At 47.6% G+C, this 20,457-nt stretch overlaps 1 protein-coding gene across 1 annotated transcript in view; it reads left to right on the top strand.

The window, feature by feature from the left end:
* Positions 1-20,457, top strand: part of BTBD11 (BTB domain containing 11) — a 309,992-nt gene that overhangs the window by 232,189 nt on the left and 57,346 nt on the right. The window contains exon 4 of the mRNA XM_041757159.1: positions 604-756. Within this exon, the coding sequence (XP_041613093.1) occupies positions 604-756 (153 nt within the window). The remainder of the gene's footprint in view (positions 1-603; positions 757-20,457) is intronic.

The raw sequence follows: 20,457 nt of genomic DNA, 5'->3' as shown, positions 1-20,457 counted from the left end.
GGCAGGTTTGCTGGCTGTGACCGGGCAGCTGCCTGGCCTGGCTTGTGGGAAGACAGTCTGTCCACTTGGCTCTTTGCACCTGTCCCAGGTGCTAAAAAGCCTGTTGGCAGGAGTGTTCAGCCAGAGCTGGGGCTGGGATTGCTCTGCAAAGGGAGGTGGGAAGACAGGAAGGGAGAGTCGGGGGACTCCTTAGGGTTGGGCCCAGAATCGGAGCCCCAAGGACTTCTAACCCCAGGCATTTTGGGGGTTTTCTACTAAGGCCAGCCCCTGTGCTTGGTGCTTTAAGTGAGCCATCTCCTGTGTGCTCACATGATCTCTGAGGGAGATAACACTCGCAGGAGAGTCACATGGCATCCCTGCTTTGCAGATGAGGAAACTGAGGCCCAAAGACTCTGGAGAGCCTGCCCCGGGGTCACCGGTGGGGTCGCCGGTGGGGTCACCAGTGCGATCAGGATGCCTCCAGCGGCTCTCCCACCCCTCGGGCGCTCAGAGGCAGGGTCCCCCGGGAAAAGCGGGGGTGGGGGCGCCGGGCTGGGGCGGGGGACCTGCGAGGAGGGGGTGGGGCTGGGCCACCCCCGCCCTAACGCTCTGGGTCCCGCGCAGGCCCTTCCTCGTGCTGCCGCCGCTGATGGAGTGGATCCGGGTGGCCGTGGCGCACGCCGGCCACCGCCGCAGCTTCTCCATGGACAGCGACGACGTCCGCCAGGCGGCCCGGCTGCTGCTGCCCGGCGTGGACTGCGAGCCGCGCCAGCTCAGGTAGGGCGGGGGCCGGCGAGGGGCGCCCCCCCCGCGGCAGGGCGGCGGGGGGGGGGGGGGGGCGGGTGCAGGGCCCGGACCTGCGGGGGCCGAGGGGAGCTGGGCCGGGCGGGAATGCGTGCTCGGTTCTGCGGTACCGGAGAGCGGCGGCTTCTTTCGTTCACGTTCTCATCCCTCCCTCCCTCCCTCCTCCCTCCTCCTTCCCTCTCCCGAGAGAGAAAGGACGGTCTTGTCTTGGTCTTCCCGTAGTTTCCAGGGCCTCCGTGCAGGGTACACTTGCTGGCTGGCTGAGAGCACATCTCTGCTCTCCCACATACGTGGGGATGGCGTGGCTCCCTCTTTCCTAGGTCTGTAACCCCGTCTCCCTTCCTGGGGGCCGGGAATTATCCTTGGGCCACTCAGGGGCCCCATGCACCCCGAGGAGCTCATTTTTACCCAAAGCCAAAAAAGTGCCATCACTCCCTTGGCTGAATCCAAACCTGGGTCTAAATGCATTGGCGGGAAGCAGGGGCTGTGGGGGCCTGTGTGCTCTTTCCTGGCTCTTGCTGGCGTCCAGCTGCTCCTGGTCACCATTTTCCATTGTTTTTTTCCCAGCTTTGTTGAGATGCAATTGACATATAACATTGTGGACATTTTGGGTGTCCCGGGTGTTGATTTGATACATGTATATATTGCAAACTGACAGCCACCACAGCGTTAGCTAACACCTCTGTCCTACCACACGGTGACTGGTGTTTTTTTTTGTTTTGTTTTGTTTTGTTTTTGCGGGGAGAACATTTAAGACCTGCTCACGCTGTCTTAGCAACTTTCAAGTGTATGGGATACAGTTTTAGTAGCTATAATCACCATGCTGTACATGAGATCCCCAGACCTTATTCACATTATTTCGGGAAGCTCGTATCCTGCGACCAATGTCTCCCCTTCCCCCCACCGCCCCCGCCCTTGGCAACCACCATTCTACTCCCCTTTTCTCTGAGCTCCATTTAGATTCCACGTGTAAGTGAGAGCACACAGTATTTAGCTCTGTGTCTGATTTATTTCACTTAGCATAATGCCCTCGCGGTCCATCCAAGCTGTTGCAAATGGTAGGGCTTCCTCCTTTCTTGGGGCTGAATAATATTCCATTATGTATGGATATATTTTTTCACATCTTTATCTATTCATCCATTGACAGACACTCAGGTTGTTTCCGGCTCTTGGCTATTGTGACAAAGGCTGCAGTTGAATATGGGTGTGAAATGTGTCTTTAAAATCCTGTTTTCATTTCCTTGGGATATAAACCAGAAGTGGGGTTCCCAGATCATAGGGCAGGTCTATTTTTAATTTTTTGAGGAACTTTCATACTGGTGGAATGGTGGCTGTACCAATATACTTTTCTCCACTGTCAATGCACGAGTGTTCCCTTTTCTCCATGTCCTTGCCAACGCTTATTATTTCTTAGCTTTTTGAGGAGAACCATTCTAACAGACATGAGGTGATAGCTCACTATGGTTTTGATTTGCATTTCTCAGCATGTGGAGTTTCTAAGTTTGGGGGATTTTTCTTTCGCTTAGTGTGCTCTGAGTTCCTCCAGTGTCCGTGTCCCTGGATGTAATGTTTCTGAGCTGTTTGGGTGTCTGTAACCCTGGGTGTGCGATCTTCGAATTGCTGAGAAGTCAGTGTCACAGTGTCTCTGGGCTCTTGGCAGGTTTGTGTTCACATTTTGAGCTGTCTGGCTACTTGAGGGTCTGTATTCCAGGTTTGAATCTCCCAGATATTTTGATGTGGTCTGTGCAGGGTTGGAAGTCCCTAGGTTCTTTGTGGGTTCTTCACGCTAGATTCGTGGTCTCAGAACTCAGAGTACAGGTTCCTTGAGCGCTGTTTAAAGAGTATCAATGTGTGAGTCCCATTGGCTGATTGGAGCCTTTGTTCCTGAGGGCCCTGAGCCGGCTGGTTGTTTCCTAGGGTGAGGTCTCTGGCTGTTTGGGAGTTTGTATTCTTGGTATATGGTGTGCAAGATAGTTTTGGGTTTGTGTCCAAAATACATCTGTTCACAGATCTCTGTGCCGTTTCTGTATCTATCTTCAGATTGTGAGGTTCTGGAAGTAGTTGTGTAATCTGTATCCAGAGTATCACATTCTGAACACTTGGGTATCTGTGTTCAGTGGAGTGAATCCCTTGAGCCATTCGTAGATCTCCATTTACAAGCTGTGTGGGCATCTCTGTCTAACGTATGAGAGCTCTGAGAAGTTTGATGTCTGTGTCCAAGGCATGAATTGTCTGAGCAGTTGGAGGGCCCTCATCTCAGTTTGAGGTCTCCAAGTTGTTTGTTAAGTGTTTAATGTCCATCTGCTGTTGGGGATTTGCGCTGACAAGTGGGGTTTCCAAACTTTTTGGTGACCTGTGTTTTAAGGTATGAGTCTAAAATACATAAAGAACTCCTACAACTCAAAAACAAAACAAAACAAAACAAAAAACAATCTGATTATAAAATGGGCAGAGGATCTGAATAGACATTTCCCCAGAGAAAACATGCAGATGGCCAACAAGCACATGAAGAGATGCTCAACATTACCGATCATCAAGAAAATGTGAGTCAGAACCACAATGTGTATCACCTCACACCTGTCAGAATGACTGTTACCACAAAGACAAGAAACAACAAGTGTTGGCAAGGATGTGGAGAAAGAATGCTCATGTACTGTTGATGGGAATGCAAACTGGTTCAGCCACTATGGAAAACAGTATGGAGGTTCCTCAAAAAATTAAAAATAAAGTTACCATAGGATCCAGAAATTCCATCTACAGAAAACAAAAACACTAATTGAAAAAGATACAAGTACCCCTATGTTTAGTGCACATTGTTTACAATAAAGATTATATATATAATATTGTATACACAATAGAATACTACTTAGCCATAAAAAACGATGACATCTTGCCATTTACAACAACATGGATGGACCTTGAGGGTCAGTGAAATAAGTCAGACAAAGACAAATACCACATGACTTCATTTATATGTGGAATCTAAGAAAACCAAAGCAACAACAAAAAAACCCCTCAGACTCATAGATACAAAGAGCAGATTGGTGGTGGCCAGAGGACAGAGGAATGGGGCAGGGGGGCAAAATGGGTGAAGAGGATTAAGAAGTACAGACTGCTAGTTATAAAATAAATAAGTCGTGAGGATGGGGACTATATTCAATAATACTTATTAACTTGTAAGGTGACAGATGGCAACTAGACTTATGGTGGCGACCAATTCACAATGTGTACAAGTGTCACATTATTGCATCATGTACATCTAAAACTAATATAATACTGTACATCAGTTATGCCTCAATAATTAAAAGTAAATTTTAAAAACATCTTAGGACAAACATCTTCAAAGATTTCAGAGGCCTCACACGCTGGACATACTTGAGTTACTTCAGACTCAGACCTTAAAACCCACACACTTAATACGTTCAGAGACTTCACACCTTGAATACAGAACCCCACATGCTGTAGATTCAAACTTGGAACACAGACCCTCAAGGAATTTAGAGACTTCCTACACTGAACACACACTGGGAAGGACTTCAAACACGTAGACTCACCGTCTTCAAATCCCCACTGCACACCTGATGAGAAACTGCCCTTCCCCTGAAATTCATCTAGCCCAATCATGTGACCAGGCTGCAGAGATTTCCACTCTTCCAGGATCTTATGGGGTCTACAAGGAAATGGAGGGCTTATAGCATACGACAGAGCCCCCTGAACACCCAGAGGTGCCCTGCAGCCCAGCAACACACAGAGGGCTGATCTAAGTCATCATTGCTGGCATTTACTGAATGCTTACCATATGCTGGGCTATTTGAAGTGCTTTACACAGATTGATTAATCTCTAATATTTCCCAAACCTTACAAAGTGGGTACCGTAATTATGCCCACTTTATAGATAAGGAAACTGAGGCACAGATAGGTTAAGTAACATGTCCTCAGTCATAGGACTAGTGCATGGTGAAGCCAGGATATGGATTCAGGTGACCCAGACCCCCAGGCCCAAGGTTCTGACCACTGACTTGTACTATCCTCGGGTTTCTGTCTAGGCAGTTCCTACCTGCCCTGCCATCCCTCAGACCTTGTCACCTGGAATAACAGCAGGTCTTGGGGAGAGGCTAAGGAGCAGCCGTTTATTGAGCACCTACTGTGTGCTAGTTATCAATTCCAACAGGAGATTCACATTCATTACTCGTCTCCTTTAATCCCTGAAGCAGCCTCCTGAGGGGAGTACCATCTTCACACTTTACAGATTAGAAAGCTGTTGTTGAGATGGTTTACAGATGGAAGTACTGGGGATGAGGTCCTCAGGGCTCATACCCTGAGGCCCAGCCTCTGCCCACAAGACTCCCCTGTCCCGATACCTGCGAGTGGCACCTCCTATAGGCTTTCTCCCACCACCTCGCCCACTGTCCCGAGTCTGCTGGGTGGCAGGGAAAGGAAGATGTTTCCTCAATTGTGGCTGCCCAAATATTCCTTGTTTGTCATGTTCTCAGGAGACTCCATAGCTTAAATGTTAGGAGATTGGGCTCCAGAGTCCCATTGCCTAGATCAAATCCCACCACCACAGTTAATTAGCTCTGGGCAAGCTAGTTAAGCTCTCTGGAGCTTGACTTCCTGGCCCGTCACATGGACATAATAAAAGCAGCCCCCCTTAGAATTTGGTGCAGGCACAGAGTGGAGCCAAGAACATTAGACTCCTGTACAGTCAATGCCTGAAGGGAAGAAAGTACTCATGATATGGTTGTTATTCGCTAGCATTGCCCCACACCTCTAGTATCCCTGAAATAACAATGGAGACTCACACCTATGTATTGTTTTATAATTCTTAAAGGCTTTTTAACATTTTCTCATGTGAACCTCAAAACAGACACTGTTGTTATCCAGGAAGAAGTGCTGTCCCATTTTATAGAGGAAGAAATCCAGGCTCAGCAAGATTAGTTAACTTTTCCAGCATCACACAGATACTAAGAGACAGGGTGAGGAGCCAGATATCAAACCTAGACACACCTGGGATACAACCAATTTTTCTGGTCTCCAGCCCTAGACCTAGACTCAGCCCTCTTTGAGGATGCTAACGACCTTCTTCTAAATGCTTCTTTTCCTTATCACAATTCTGGCCATGAGCTTCCAGGGCTCACTGTCCATCTCTGTACCCCCCATCCAGCATGTAGCTCACACTGGCATCCAGGACATGAGCCTGATGCCCTGGCAGGCCAGAACCACACATCAAGAGCAGAGACAAAGGAAATCAGCTCCATTCATTCTCCACACTGTTTTTTGCCCTTTATCTCTCAATTCTTGACTCATTTGTCTCCAGAATAATAATTTGTGTGTAGAAGATAGACCCATTGATTGTCCCAAGCTAAATTTTGATCAAGTTTGGAAATCATTTTCAAAGAGAAAAATAAAATACAGTATTTCATTAGCTTTCCTAAATAGTAAGTGTAAGACTCAGAAATTCCATTAACTAGGCTAAATTCAGTACATGAAGGATGCACCAATTTTTACCCCAATAAAAGAATATCTTTCAGTCTAGGCAACATACAGACACATCCCTACACGTATTTTCCAACCTCATTGCATGTAATGTGAAGCAGGTATTGCTGTCATCAATTTGCTGGAAGGTTTTGTCCATTCAGATATCCAACAAATAGGTGTTAGACACCTACCCCATGCCCGGCACTCACAGTCTTCATGGAGTGCCATCCCCAACAATTGTGCAAGGCAGGCTTTATTATTCCATTTTACAGATAGGAAGGCTGAGGCTCCCAGGTTGAGGCTGTGGAACTTGTCTGAGGTCACACAGCTACTGTGAGGCAGGTGAGTTCTAGAATGGAGGACTAAGCGAATGGAGGTAACAACAGTCTCCTTGTCCCTCTCCCCTCCCACCTCCCAGACAGTGATCTTCCCAGTGGCCAGGTAGGCTCCTCAATCTGAGCAAATCTGAGCTCACATCTCTCAAGAAACAGCCCGGAACGGTGCAGGTCCTTGGATGTTCTAACAAGCGCAGGAACGTGGGATCTTGGTGTTGGCAGCTAGGGTGCCTGTGACTATTAGCACACATAATTACCTACCAGCTGGCCGAGGTGTCCTGGTGGGAGGCAGCCTGGATACCAGCTGGGACAGAGCAACCGAGTCAAGGATTCTCAGGTCTGACGCTAGTGCAGCCATTGATTTATCTTCACAGTGACCTTGGCCAAATGCAGCCGGAGCGCTTCTTTTGTCTTTATTCAGCTACAGTAAAGCCTCACCATGGTGATCGGGTTTATTCAAAAGGAACACCATTTGATGCGGCTGCAGCTTGTAAGCTGACAGGGGTGACCGTATATTTTTCCTCAATTAAAGTATCAGCTCATCTAAACCTGGGACATTCAGCCTTTTCTTTCTTTTCTTTTTCCTCTCCTTTGGGAGGTGAGGGAGGAGGAGGGCAGTAGAAGGAAATAAAGAGCAAATGATACATCTGGTCAGGGTTTGCACATTTTCTTATTAATAATTGGTCTCAAAACATTTTAGAAATACAAAGGATAAATACGGTTTATTTCCCTGTATTTATTTGTAAGAGGCAGTTTTTCTGCTCCTGAGGGGGGCTGTATTAAAATAATAGCAATAAGGCATGTTCTCAAATCCTAACTTAACTGATAAATGGCACCTACCAACAGGATTTGGGGGTTGTAAGAACCGTGAGCTCACTCCAGGAGATGATTACAATTTTGGAAAGTGTGTTTCTTAAATTCAAACCAGATTTTGAGCTGTTCTGGAATGGATAAGTTTGGGAGTGGTATGACGCAAAGGGTGTCAGGAAGGGATACCAGGGTCATTATGTGTTTATTGAGCATCTACTAAGTGCCAAACCCCACTCTCAATGATCTCATCTGGGTCTGCTGCTTTATAACAGGTGACCTTGGACAAGTCACTTCACCCATCTCATGGGTTGAGATTCATTCCCTGTAAAGATGGGGATGACGACTGCTTCGAGGGGTGGGGAACACCAGAAGGGAGTCAAGGATAAATTTAAAGAATTGCACATGTTTGATCCCCTTTCCAGGTGGTCTGGACACCTTTTGAGGTTAGCAGGCTTTGTCATTTGTCCAGTTTGGGTCAAAGTGGGTTCTAAGGTGAAGGTTGTACCTCAACAGTACCTGTCCTAAGATTTTGGCACCCCCCACCCCCATCCTGCCCTATAATGACAGCTGGAAGTTTGGGTTTGTTTAGCAAACATGTATGGGATGCTGATGGTCTGCCAGGCCCTGTGAGGGATATGGGGATACCACACCAGGGCCACCACATCTGGTGGTCACCAAGTCACCTAAGAGACAGACCTCGTGCTGCTGGAGCTTGTTGGCCTGTGTTCCCCCCAGCATCTGGGCCCTTCTAGAAGAGAATCAGCTAGATGGAGGAATTCTGGCCTTTGGTGTCAGAAGAGATGCTCTCCATTGTCTTCCCCCTCTGCTTGGAGCCAGGCTTTGTTCTGGGCTCAGAAGAGACAGAAATTTAGGTACCACTGGGGAGATGCAGACAATAAACCATAGTAACAGATGGGCAAGATGATATCACAGAGTCTGAGTGGGACAGAGAAAGCAGACCGGTGTGGGGTAGATAGGAACTGAGGACGGAGGGATAGACAGTCGGTGTCCAGAGGGAACCTTGGCCTCCAAAGAGGAAAGACAGTGTGATGCTTCTGCCTTAAAGGTATACTTAGTATCATGGGCGGGAGACACTGGAAGGAAGGGGATAAGGATCTGGAGCTACGTCCACACCAGCCATTTCCCCGGGTCACTTGTACATGGACCCGTGGATCCAGACCTGGGGGCTCCCCGTTCTCTCTTTTGGAAGGTCACCTGTGGAAGCAGAGGACCTAGGCCCCAGCATGGCTCTGTGGGCCCCGGACGACTCTCACTAGACTCAGAATCAGGAACCACCCTCTCTTCTTCCTTGGAGTGCCCTTGTCCTTGCCTGGCTCCAGAAAATTCCTGCAGCTCCCCACGGCCTCTCCGATAGGGCTGGCCTGAAAGTGCAGCCACGGAATGCCAGCCCCTTCGTTGCCTCCGGTGGACATGAAATCCATGCTGCAGGCCCCCTGGTAACCCCAGGGAAGCCACTGCCACCCCCACACTGATGTTAGAGCATTAGCGCCTCCTGGAAGACAGAAAACCAGCCTTCCCTTATCCCAGGAGAGTCACTTTGGGGCTCAGCTGTCCTCTCTAACAATGTCAGGGACAGGCCACGAAGCCTGGTCCAGGAGCTGAGCTAGCAGGGCAGTCCTGCACTCAGCGGGGTTGTACCCGGCACCTGCTGTGTGGCTGGCATACCAGGTGTGTCCCCCATCTGGGGGTGGGGGGACAGGACAGAGAGGTCTCCAAGTAATTACAGAAAAATGGGGTAACTATTCTAATAGAGAGCAGTAGAGACCTACTTCAGGAGAGCTAGAAACGCAGGAGGTATCCTTTGATGTGAATGCTGAAGAAGGAACCGACTGAGCAGGTAGGGCAGGTGAAGGAGGAGAGGAAGGGAGGGGAGTCCACACAGAGGGAACCACACGTGCCTCAAGTTGGGAGCATGTGTCGGAGGAAACGTAAAGCCTTCAGACCACGGAAGCTCCAGGGCTCTGAGCACTTCCTATGGATACAGCCCAGGGCACAGGGCTGAGCTCCATGCGTGGGGTCCCTTAGGCCATGCCAAAGAATTCTGATGATGTATGCAGGAGGTGCAGCCATCACAGACTTTTAAGCAGGGAGACAACATCAGATTTGTATTTCTTTTTTAAGATTTAATTTATTTTAGAGAGCAGGAGAGAGAACAAGCAGGGAAGGAAGGTGCAGAGGGAGAGAGAGAGAGAGAGTCTTGAGGTCAACTCCACACTGAGGCCAGAGCCCGACATGGGGCTCTAATCTCAGGACCCTGAGATCATGGCCTGAGCTGAAATCAGGAGTCAGATGCCTAACCATCTGAGCCCCCCAGGTGCCCCCAGATTTGTATTTTAAAAAGAGGGGCTTGGTAGCTGTATGGATAATGGGCCAAGGCGGCCAGGGGCTGGGGCAGGGTTCCAGAAGCTGTTTCAAGAACCTAGATGAGAGCAGCTGGCAGCAGGATGGATGCAGGGAGACATGGGGCAGGTGGAAGGGGGAAGACTTGGTGACCTGTTTGGGGGTGAGGGAGCGAGGGACGTTAGGCATGGCCCTGGAAGCAGCCGGGTAGAGAGGTGAGGGGAGCTGGCGTGCTAATGTTTCCTGGGGACAGAGTTCCAGTTTGGGAAGATGTAAAAAGCTCCCAAGATGAGTGATGGTGATGATGGCACAATAGGCGGATGTACTCAATGCCATGGAACTGCACATTTTAAAATGCTTCAAATGGTGAATCTGTACTATTTGTACCCTACCACAATGTTTTTGAATGGCCATGGCTTATTATTACCAAACGCAAAAAAACACACAGAATAGCGTGTAAGGTGTCGCCTTTGTGTGATGAATGCACGTGTGTTTGCTATCCGTGTTCAGCTGTCTCTGGAAGGGTAGCTGTGCAACCACTACTACCCAGGGTGGGATCGGTACCCGAGGAAGGGGTTGGCAGCCTGGGTGCGTGGGTTTCCTGGGGCTGCTGTAGTGAAGTACTGTGGACAAGATGGCTTAAAACATCAGGCAGGCCTGCCTGGAGGCTCAGTCAATTAAGTGTCTGCCTTCAGCTCAGGTTGTGATCCTGGGGTCCTGGGCTCAAGCTGCTAATCAGGCTCCCTCTCCCTCTACAGCTCTCCTTGCTCATTCTCTCTCTGTCAGATAAATAAATAAATTTTTAAAAATGAGACATGTATGGTCCTACAGTTCTGGAGGCCAGAAGTCCAAAATCAAGGTGCCAACGGAGCCGTGCTCCTTCCAGATCCTCTGGGGAAGGATCCTTCCTCACCTCTTCCAGCTTCTAGAAGCCCCAACTATTCCTTGGCTGCATCACCCCAATCCCTGCCTCCTCTTCACATGGCCTTCTTCCCTCTGTGTCTCCATCCAAATTTTCATCCTCTTAGACACCAGTCATATTGGATTAATTCAACCCACCACCTTGGGGACAGAGATGGGAGGGAAACTCACTTCACTGTTGGATTTTGTAGTAAGCGGTACCTATTCCCTTCACCAAATTTTTACATTAAAAAGTCACTTTGGGGTTTCTGCCTCGGTAGAGTGTGTAGGTGGGGATGCCTTTGACGAACACAGGGCAAAGACAAGATAAGTAATAACAGATTCAGTTTTGAAAATGCCAAAGGCAAGTTGCCATTCCAGCTGGTTGTCCACAGAAACGAGCGAGTCCATGTAGGGCTTTTCCACCAGAGCAAGCTTGCCAGGGAGTCAGGTACTCCTCTAATAGAGACGAAGCAAACCACAGCGGTTAGGAGTGTAGGCTTTGCAGCCTGACTACCTGAGTTCCAGTCCTGGCTTGACCACTTACTCTCTATGTGACCTTAGGCAAGTTGCTCGCCTCTCTTTGACTCAGTTTCTGAATCTGCAAAATGGGAGCAATAATATGCCTACCTCATAAAATTGTGGGAAGGATCAAATAAAATAATATATACTTATTAGCACCATGTGGCATGTAAACCATGTAGTACACTTCTGTCATAGTAAATGCACATTAAATATTAGTGATTATCCTTATTCCGCAACTCTGGACCAAGAAGGTCTGCTCCTCCTTGTTGCCAAAAATGATAGCCTCAACTTCCTCTGAGAGAGAGAGGAAAGAAGTATCTTGATGAGATGTGCTGGTATACCACTGAGGTATGGCTTGTAGCAGACTGAGGCCGGGCACCTCTCCACCCTCCTCTCACTACTGCTGAGGGTGCACCCCAGGATGCAGGAAGAGAATCAACCCGACCAACTAGCCAGAGCAGCCCCTCTTCCCACCCCAGGAACAAGCAGGAGATTTCAAAGGTCATCATTGACTGGAGTACCCCACCTCTTCAAAGCAATTGAGCACCCAAAACCAGCTGCATTTGCCACCTTGGGTGGGGTCACTGATGGGAAGAGGTAGAAGAAGGAAAAAGGAGGATGTGTGCAGACAAAGGCACATAGGGTTCCTGATTGGCAGAGCCTTGCCCCAGGTGAGTAGAAGTTAGGGAAGAGGTTAGGGGGCATGGAATATTCCAGAAGAAAGGGTCATGCAGCATTGACTTACTCTTAGACAACTGGCTTACTTATCATGTTAGAGCTGGGGCAGAAATCAGATACAGCTGAATTCTGGGGCCTACCTAGAAGTCTTTGGGGGAGACACTGGCAAATGGATGGCCACTGATGTCACAGTTGTGGGTGAGAGTGCCCCAGGGAAGGGCCTGACAAGAGGAGTCACCATGACACAAAGGGAGAGAGGCCCTGAGTCAGAGAAGAGGGAACCCAGGTGGGAAGGGGGACCAGAACCCCAGGCTACAGCCAGCACAGAAGGTGCAGATGGCAGGAGGCCCCCAGGCGTGGCCATGAGGATCACAGTACCCTCTGCGTCAGGGCTTCCACAGCCCGGCCTGGGCACAGACCATATTGCAGGCACCAGACGGTTTGCCAACACTTGGAATTTGTTCCGAGCTTTCAAAGTGTTAAAAGCAAAACAGAAACACATTTGATGCTCACAGCAACACAGAAAACTACAACTTAAATGGCATTTGAGGCTCGCTTCCAAATCGGAGCTTCCGATCCAAGCTGGCAGTTTGAGGGTATGTAGTTTACCATATGGGATTTGGCTTCCAGGGAACGGACTTTTTTTTTTTTTTCTGGCATCCTCTTGGGTCTGTTAAATTTCTGCCCAGGGTGCTTCTTTACTTAACTGCCAGAAAATCTCTTGAACTCTCATTTAAAATATTATTTACATAGGAACAGTATCTTCCCTTAGGGATTAGTCAGGCAATCAGTACTTATTACAAAGGTATGCACTGAGTACAGAGTACTTAGTACAAAGCCAGGATAACACAGGCACTTCGGGTAACAGTGAAGGAGAGAATTCCATCCTTCAGCCTATTTGTCGTCTTCACAACATCCCATGTGTGTGCTGTTTTTCCAGAATGAACTTCCCTTACATCAGTTCATTAAATTGCTCTATGAAACGTTAAGAACCACCAGAGCTGATGTCTCCAAAGGCCTTTCTACCCTGAAGATTATTCCGTCTTCTGGCCTGCCATTAGATGCGCAAATGGGAGGTGCCTGGGTGGCTCAGTGGTTGAGTGTCTGCCTTTGGCTCAGGTCATCATCCCGGGTCCTGGGATCGAGTCCCACATCGGGCTCCCTGCAGGGAGCCTGCTTCTCCCTCTGCCTGTGTCTCTGCCTCTCTCTATGTGTCTCTCATGAATAAATAAATAAAAAATCTTTTTAAAATAAAAGTGCAAATGGGAATGACACTTTTACCTGTGGGGGAAACTGAGTCATACAAAAAATGGGAAGAAACAAGTGGAGCTTCAGCTCATGCCTGCTCCTGTATTAGCAGATGGTAGAAGGAACCAACAATCAAGAACCTGCCTGGGCGAGACACTGTCCTGGGTGCTTTTCATGCTCTGCTTCATTCAGCTGGAAGAGAGGGCTTTATTTCCTTGGCACCCCTGAGAATACTGGGGCTTCAGGAGGTTAGGAAACCTGCCACCATCACATGCAGAATATGTCCCATCTTGGATTTGAACCACGCCTGTCTGATTCCAAACCCCAGTTCTCTTCTGTCAAAGGGGTCGCTCCAATCAAAAATCAACATCAGGACATGTGACTATAACTTTGAACAAGGCCCACAGATTCATCTTAAAAGGCTCAGCCTTCACTTTAGTTCCTCTTAGAAATTTGGGTGCATGGCAGCCTCTTGTGCCAAACTGACAGAGTCAGCGTGGACCAGGCCAAAGATCCTCATGAAGACTTAACGTGGAAATATTCTACCAAATGGCTGAGATATATATAAAAATGACCTCACTAGTAATCCTGAAACGCATTTCAAAACCACACCCAGGTATACCTTTCATATGCATCGGATCAGCCAAAACGTTACAGTGTGATGATACCAGATGTGAGCAAAGATGTAGAAGAGTGAGACCTCCCTTATACCACTGGCGGGCACTCTGAATCCACTTTCAAGTAAACTTGAAAGCACATAATCCTGGTCTTAGGTCTATACCCTAGAGAAACTCCTCCATATGGAAATGAGGAGGCATATACAAAGATGTTCATTTTGTGTTTATAATATCAAAATAAAGAAGAAGGAAAAGAAACAAACTGTCTACAAGAAAAGGAATGAATAAATATTCATTCAATGGAATGCCAAGTGGCAAGGAAAGTAAATGAACCAGATCTACATATTATTACATTGCCAAATCCCAGAAACATAATATTGTGTAAAAAAAAAAATTAAAATTAAAAAAAAAAAGGCAGAGCAAGGCAGGATTTTGTGTAGTGTGCTGACATTTTACATAAAGTTTACCAATATGCAAAACAGTCTGTATATTATCAGAAATTCAGTAAAAGTAGTAAAATATATGAAACATTCCTAAGGATGATAAATGTCAAATTGAAGAGAGAAGGTAATCTCAGGAAGGTGGGCGAGACGATGGAATCAGGACAGGTGTGTAGTACTTACAGTGCTTTCTTTGTACTTATAATGCTTTATTTTTTCCAGAAGGTTGGGTAGTAAGCATATAGGTGGACATTGTGTTACTTTTTATTTATGAGTGCCTAAATTACTTTATTAACCATAAAAGTTCCCTTGCCAGGGTTTGCAACAGCATATTTAGAAGGCCAATTCTGAAAAAATAAAATAAAAAGAAGGCCAGTTCTGGGATATTAATAAGCCTTATTTTTTTAAAAAGGTTTAATTTATTTATTCATAGAGACGCAGAGAGAGAGACAGAGACACAGGCAGAGGAAGAAGCGGGCTCCATGCAGGGAGCCTGACGTGGGACTCGATCCCAAGTCTCCAGGATCACGCCCCAGGCCGCAGGCAATGCTAAACCGCTGCACCACTGGGGCTGCCCGCCTTATTTTTTTTTTAGGTGTCAAGTGGTTCAGCAAATTTGGGGAATACTGGCCTAAATAAAATTGAATAGGTATTAAAAAAAACTTTCTTGGTGTTTTGAACATCCTGGGTTTCTTGTAAGTCCCAAAGAGAAGGTTACCCTATTTAAATATTTTACTGTACAGCAAGAGTTGGCAAACGGGAGCTGTGTGCCTCCTATTTTTATGAATGAAATTGCCTGAACTAACAGCCACACCCGTCTGCTTATTATAGTCTGTGGCTGCTTTCACACTTCGCTTTCACATAGTGGCAGAGTTGAGTAGTTATGACACAGACCATATGGCCCACAAAGCCTAAAATATTTACTCGTCAGCCTTTTACAGAAAACATTTGTGTGCCCATCATAGAACATCTTTGGGGACTGGTGTCCCTGGGAATGTTGGAATTGTAACACTCGAATGCCGCCCTTTTACCACAGCAACAGGTGCGTGTGTGTATTTGTAGAAATTATTATATAGAAGACCCCTAGTCCTTTCTGGATTCCTTGGAGGATGATGTGTGTACTTTTCTCTTTGAATCTCCAGCACCTAACACAGTACCCGGTGTGTACTTAGCACTTCCTGTGTGCTTCCTTGAACTGATTTTCATTTAAAAAACCATTTGTGGGATGGATTCATTAGGATCCAGCTTCGTTAGCTGTAATAGACCTTCAGAATACCTGTAGCTCGGGTAAGACAGGAGCTTGAAATTCTTCCTTGTCCAACAGTCCAGGCATACGCAGTCCGGGGCTCTAATAGCAACTCCACGTCTAGGACCCAGGCACCTTCCCTCTTGTTGCTCTCACACCCCTTAGGTAGTACCTTCCTTTGCACAGCATGATGTGGCTGACCCCACCCACCAGGACTTCCTCTCTTTAGAGGGAAGAGGGAAAGTAGGAGGATAGACCGGGCCCCAGAGATTGCACACATCACTTCCCTTACTTCCTATCGATCAGCACTTAGTCATGTGGCCACATCTAATTGCCAGGGAGACTGGGGGATTATCATCCTTCTCTGAGCAGCCGTGAAGAATTCAGGTCCTACATCAATACATGAACGAGATCAAGGGCTCTCTGGAGGACACCAATCAGTTTCTGCCATAAACGGATACGTTCAGGGCTCGCCAAAATCAGGGGTGACTCTTCTCTAAAGGATAGGCCTCATTTTCGACTTATTTTACAATAGGCCATGATGACAAAGCAAGAGATGTGTGATGATGCTTCATTATTTTCTACTCAAAGTCACATGACAGCACATTCAGGAATGAGCACACTAGTTTCATCTTCCTGGGTGTTTGTAGCCCTTGCATTTGAGAAAGATCTTTTTTTCACGTACTTGGACAGACCCACAATTTCTATTTTGTGGGGAAGGCAGACATGATGGCTTCGCCACTAACTGGCCATCTACTTCTAACAAGGAGAAAGGTTCCAGGCCCCTTGGGATCTCTGACAAAGCAGAAAAGATTGGCTGGGAGGGGGCCATGGAATCACACTTTCTTTACCTTATACGAGGCAGTTTAATGAGCTGGCTCTTCTCTGTACTTTGGCAGTGGCGTTAAAAAGCAAGTAGACACAATTTTTGGACACAGATTTCTCCTAGGATCTTTGCACCACTACATGTTCCATTTGCCGCAATATGTATATATATACATATATATATATACAGAATCTTGGTGTGACTGACTTTAGCACAAAACAGTCTCAATTTGTTCATCTTTTCACTACCCAAAAGAAGGAAAGACTCATCAGCTAGGGCCCTGGAAGCCCATGAAATTAAATTCAGCTTTTTGGGAAAGTGTGTTGAGAAGGTGGGGGGCACTGGGGGCTGGTATCCAAGTCAGGCCCGTCGTTCTCTGGATTGTCATTTCACGATTCATTTCTGAAGGCCCCATTTTATTGTCACGCTTACAGAATCCCATAATGGGAACTGCCTGATACATAAGAGACGATGCAAAAAAATGTGATTACCCTCCACCAGGATTTCTCAACCTCAACCTTTCTGAACTGTGGACATTTGGAGCTGGGTTATTCTCTGTTGGAATCAGGGGGGTAGGGAGGAGGGTGCTGTGTATTGTAGGCTATTCAGCAGCATCTGTCTAACTACCAGACACCAGCAGCACCTCCTTAGCTGTGACAACCCAGACTGTCTCCAGACATTGCTACATGTCCCTGGGGGACAAAAGCACCCCTGGTTGAGTTTCACTGCTCTACACAAGTCTAAAGGTATCCATAGAGGGACTTGCTAAGTAACCTTAGAGGAAGACATGGATTCTGTTCCTAAATACATCTGTGACCCCTTCAGACTGGTTAACGCTTCTCAGGCTTCCAGTGTCCTGATCTTAGGAATGTTAGGAGTTGGCCTGAATGCTCTCTTTCTGCACTGACCTTCTGGGGTTGTGCAAGAGAGAAGCTGCTTAGTGGGACTTGTGTCTCAAGGAGGACTTAGGAGAGGGCAGGATTCAGAGAGAGGATTTGAAATGAGGGCACACCATGCATGCAGGCAGGAAGGCAATAGGGAGCTTGTGTGCGGCGTGGATAGCAGGCCTTGTTGGCTGGGATGGTGAGAAGAAATGGTTAGATGATGGGGAGCTCTCAGGAGGGGCAGTTGCAAGAGGGCCTCCAGTTTGTGGCCTGGGAGTAGGAATTTATGTTTCTTTGGCACTGGCTCTGGACGTGGCATCTAATAGTGACCTGAGTAGCATCTGGATAGCATCTAAGTGAACGTGGAAGACCTTTGGTAGCACAGACAGGCAGTGGGGGTGCTGGGAAGAACAGGGCTCCAGCAACAGCCTGCCTGGTTCAAATCTCACTTCTACCATCTGCTGGCTCTAGGACCTGGGTGAGTTTCTTAGCCTCTCTCTGCTGGCCTTTCCTCTTCTAATAGATGCAGATAAGTTTTGTAGGGTTAAAGTAAGGATTCAATAAGATCGTATATGTGAATGTGTGTGTGTGTGTGTGCATATGTATCTTACCTGTATGTACACATGCACACTCAGTCACACATGCATTCACAGGTATGCATAGGATGTATTTATATCCGTGTGTGTATATATATATATATATATACACACACACACACAATTAAAATGGTTCCTGGAGCATAATCAATGCTATATGTGTTTGCTGTTGTTATTATTATCAACATCATTGCTATTATTTGGGAACCAAAAATAGTATTTTGAGTATGGAAGCACTTAGTGTACCTGGCACACTGCCTGACATATAATAGGTGATCAGAGTGAATTAATGAATAATTCCTAAAATATTAGCTACTTAATATCTATCTATGATTCTAGAAATGACCACATCCATCCTTTGCTAGTCCAAGGTCCAAACTCAGAGGCCCAGGGCCAGGCAGGGAACACACGAGTGGACCCAGTGTGATACAGGAGTACAGAGAGGACTGGGCATGTGTGTGCCATGGAAGTTATTTGCAGCTTGTTTCCAAAACTTTTTTTATTTATTTATTCATGAGAGACACAGAGAAAGAGGCAGAGACACAGGCAGAGGGAGAAGCAGGCTCCCTGCGGGAAGTCCAATGCGGGACTCGATCCCAGGACCCAGGATCACACCCTTACCCAAAGGCAGACACTCAACCATCAAGCCCCCCGGGCGTCCTGCAGCCTGTTTTCAAATCACGAGCTGGCCAGCGGTCTTAAGCATAGGTCTTAGGCCTGCCCTGGCCTAGAGTTTGCCCCTCTGCACCCACACCCTGTTCCTCTCCCTGCTCCCTGAAGTTCTCTTCCATCCAGACCTCGTGCACCTCACAGTGAGAACAGAATGGGGCTTTCTTCCTGGCTCTTTGAGAACCACAGAGCTGCTTTGCATTAAAAGTGTAAACCAGCAAATTCTTGGCCTTGCTCCTCCCCACCCCCACCCCCACCGCCTTCCCTAGGCTGACCTCATCCAGGTGCCCAATAAACTGGGAAACTAGAGCCGGGCATTGCGGGGAGCACCTGCAGGTCTGATGCACCCCTCAGGACCTCTCTGCACCTCCAGCAGCCTGGCCAGTGCAGCCACAGGCACGCTCAGAGCACAGTCTTGCTTTTGTCCTGTGGGTCACCAGACCCTTATAAACAAAGCCCAGGAACCTCCTCCGCTATATACTGATACGAGTGTGCCCCTGCCTTGGACCTACAGACTCTTATATTCTTATCTAGAGACACAGAAATTAGGAAATGGGAGGAAGCAGCCAAATCTGACCCTTTCCATTCTAGGAAACATGTTTCCATTCTGCTGTATTGGGAGAGTAGCCCTAAGGGGCGGTTACTGTCTTAGCTTCTGTATTAGTTAGATGACAAGAGTAACTCAGAGTACAGTGACTTAACTAAAATAGATGTTTACTTCTCTGTCATGTAACAGATCAGCCGGTGCAGGCTGATAGGCCAACGCTGCGCCACACGATCCCTTGAAGACCTCATTCCTTCCATCTTGTTGTTCTGCAGTTCCTGTGGAGTAGGCGTCAGCAAACTATGGCCCATGAGTCAGCCTGGGCTTTGTTTTGTTTTGACTGTTTTTTAAGTAAAACTTTATGGGAACTAGTCACACCCATTTGTTTACGTGTTATCTATGGCTGTCCTCAAGCCCCAAGAGCAGACTTGAGTAGTCCCAACAGAGACCCTCTAGCCTAAAGCCTAGACTAGTGACTACCTCACTTACCAGGAAAAAGTTTGCCAACCCTGCCTTAGTGTGTTGGGCTCACCTGCGTGGTCAGCGCTCAGTCATTGGCAAGTCTGCTTATCAGCTGGGGAGGGGGAAATAGGGAAATAGGGCTGTTATCCCAGGGCCAGGAAATTCCTTTTAATCAAGTGACACAGACCGAGGTGTGCTGGTAAATGTTTAACAGTAGGAGCATGGTTCACAGTATTTATCGGTTTCCGTGGTATAGATATTTCCACTGTGGCTGATCTCAGGCGAGCAACGAGATGTCTCCAACGCAGAGTGGGGAAGAGGCCCACAGCTGGCTGTCCCAGCCAGTACCAGCTGGCTCAACTCACCACAGGACACAGAAGTTCCCTGCATCACTTCTGCTCATGTTTGTTGGTGAGAACTTAGTCAGATGGCAGTCACTGGCCACAAGGGGAGCTACGTGCCAGGCCAAAACTCAGGGCAGAAGATTCTGTATTGCTGTAAGGAGAGGGGTGGAGAACGGATGCTGGGGGCTAGCATTCATTGCCACACATCTCTTTCCCAGACAATCCCCTTGGCCATGAGCAAGTGTTTGTGTGAGGTAAGAGCAGAAACAGAGAAGCCCAAATGTTGGGATGGAGTAAGGGAGGAAAGCTGTTGCGTGGTAAGGAATGGTACGTGACCACCAGAAAACATGGGATCAACTCAGAGATTGTCCCTCATTGGGGGCCCCCAAGAGCCTGACTACCCCCATTTTATGGATGAGAAAAACTGAGGCTATTGGAGGAACTGTGATTTATCCAAGGTCACACTGCTGGTGAGTGGTACAGCCATGACTTAATCCACATTCATCTGAGCCTCGCCCTGGCCCTATTCCTGCCTTACCAGTTGCTTTCAGAAGTGTTTATAGGGCCCTCAGTGTTTCCCATGCCTGGCTTAGCCTAGACCTGGCCTCAGAATCCTCCTTAACATCATACTCCAACCAGCCATACGAATGAGTCAGAGTTGGTGCCTGAGATTAACCCTGTTTTCCATGCCTGGCTTAGGTGTTATCTCGT

Source organism: Vulpes lagopus, chromosome 5 (genome assembly GCF_018345385.1).
Source record: "Vulpes lagopus strain Blue_001 chromosome 5, ASM1834538v1, whole genome shotgun sequence".
Lineage (NCBI taxonomy): Eukaryota > Metazoa > Chordata > Mammalia > Carnivora > Canidae > Vulpes > Vulpes lagopus.
Note: the sequence above shows the minus strand (reverse complement) of the source record. Positions and strands in the feature narration are given on the sequence as shown.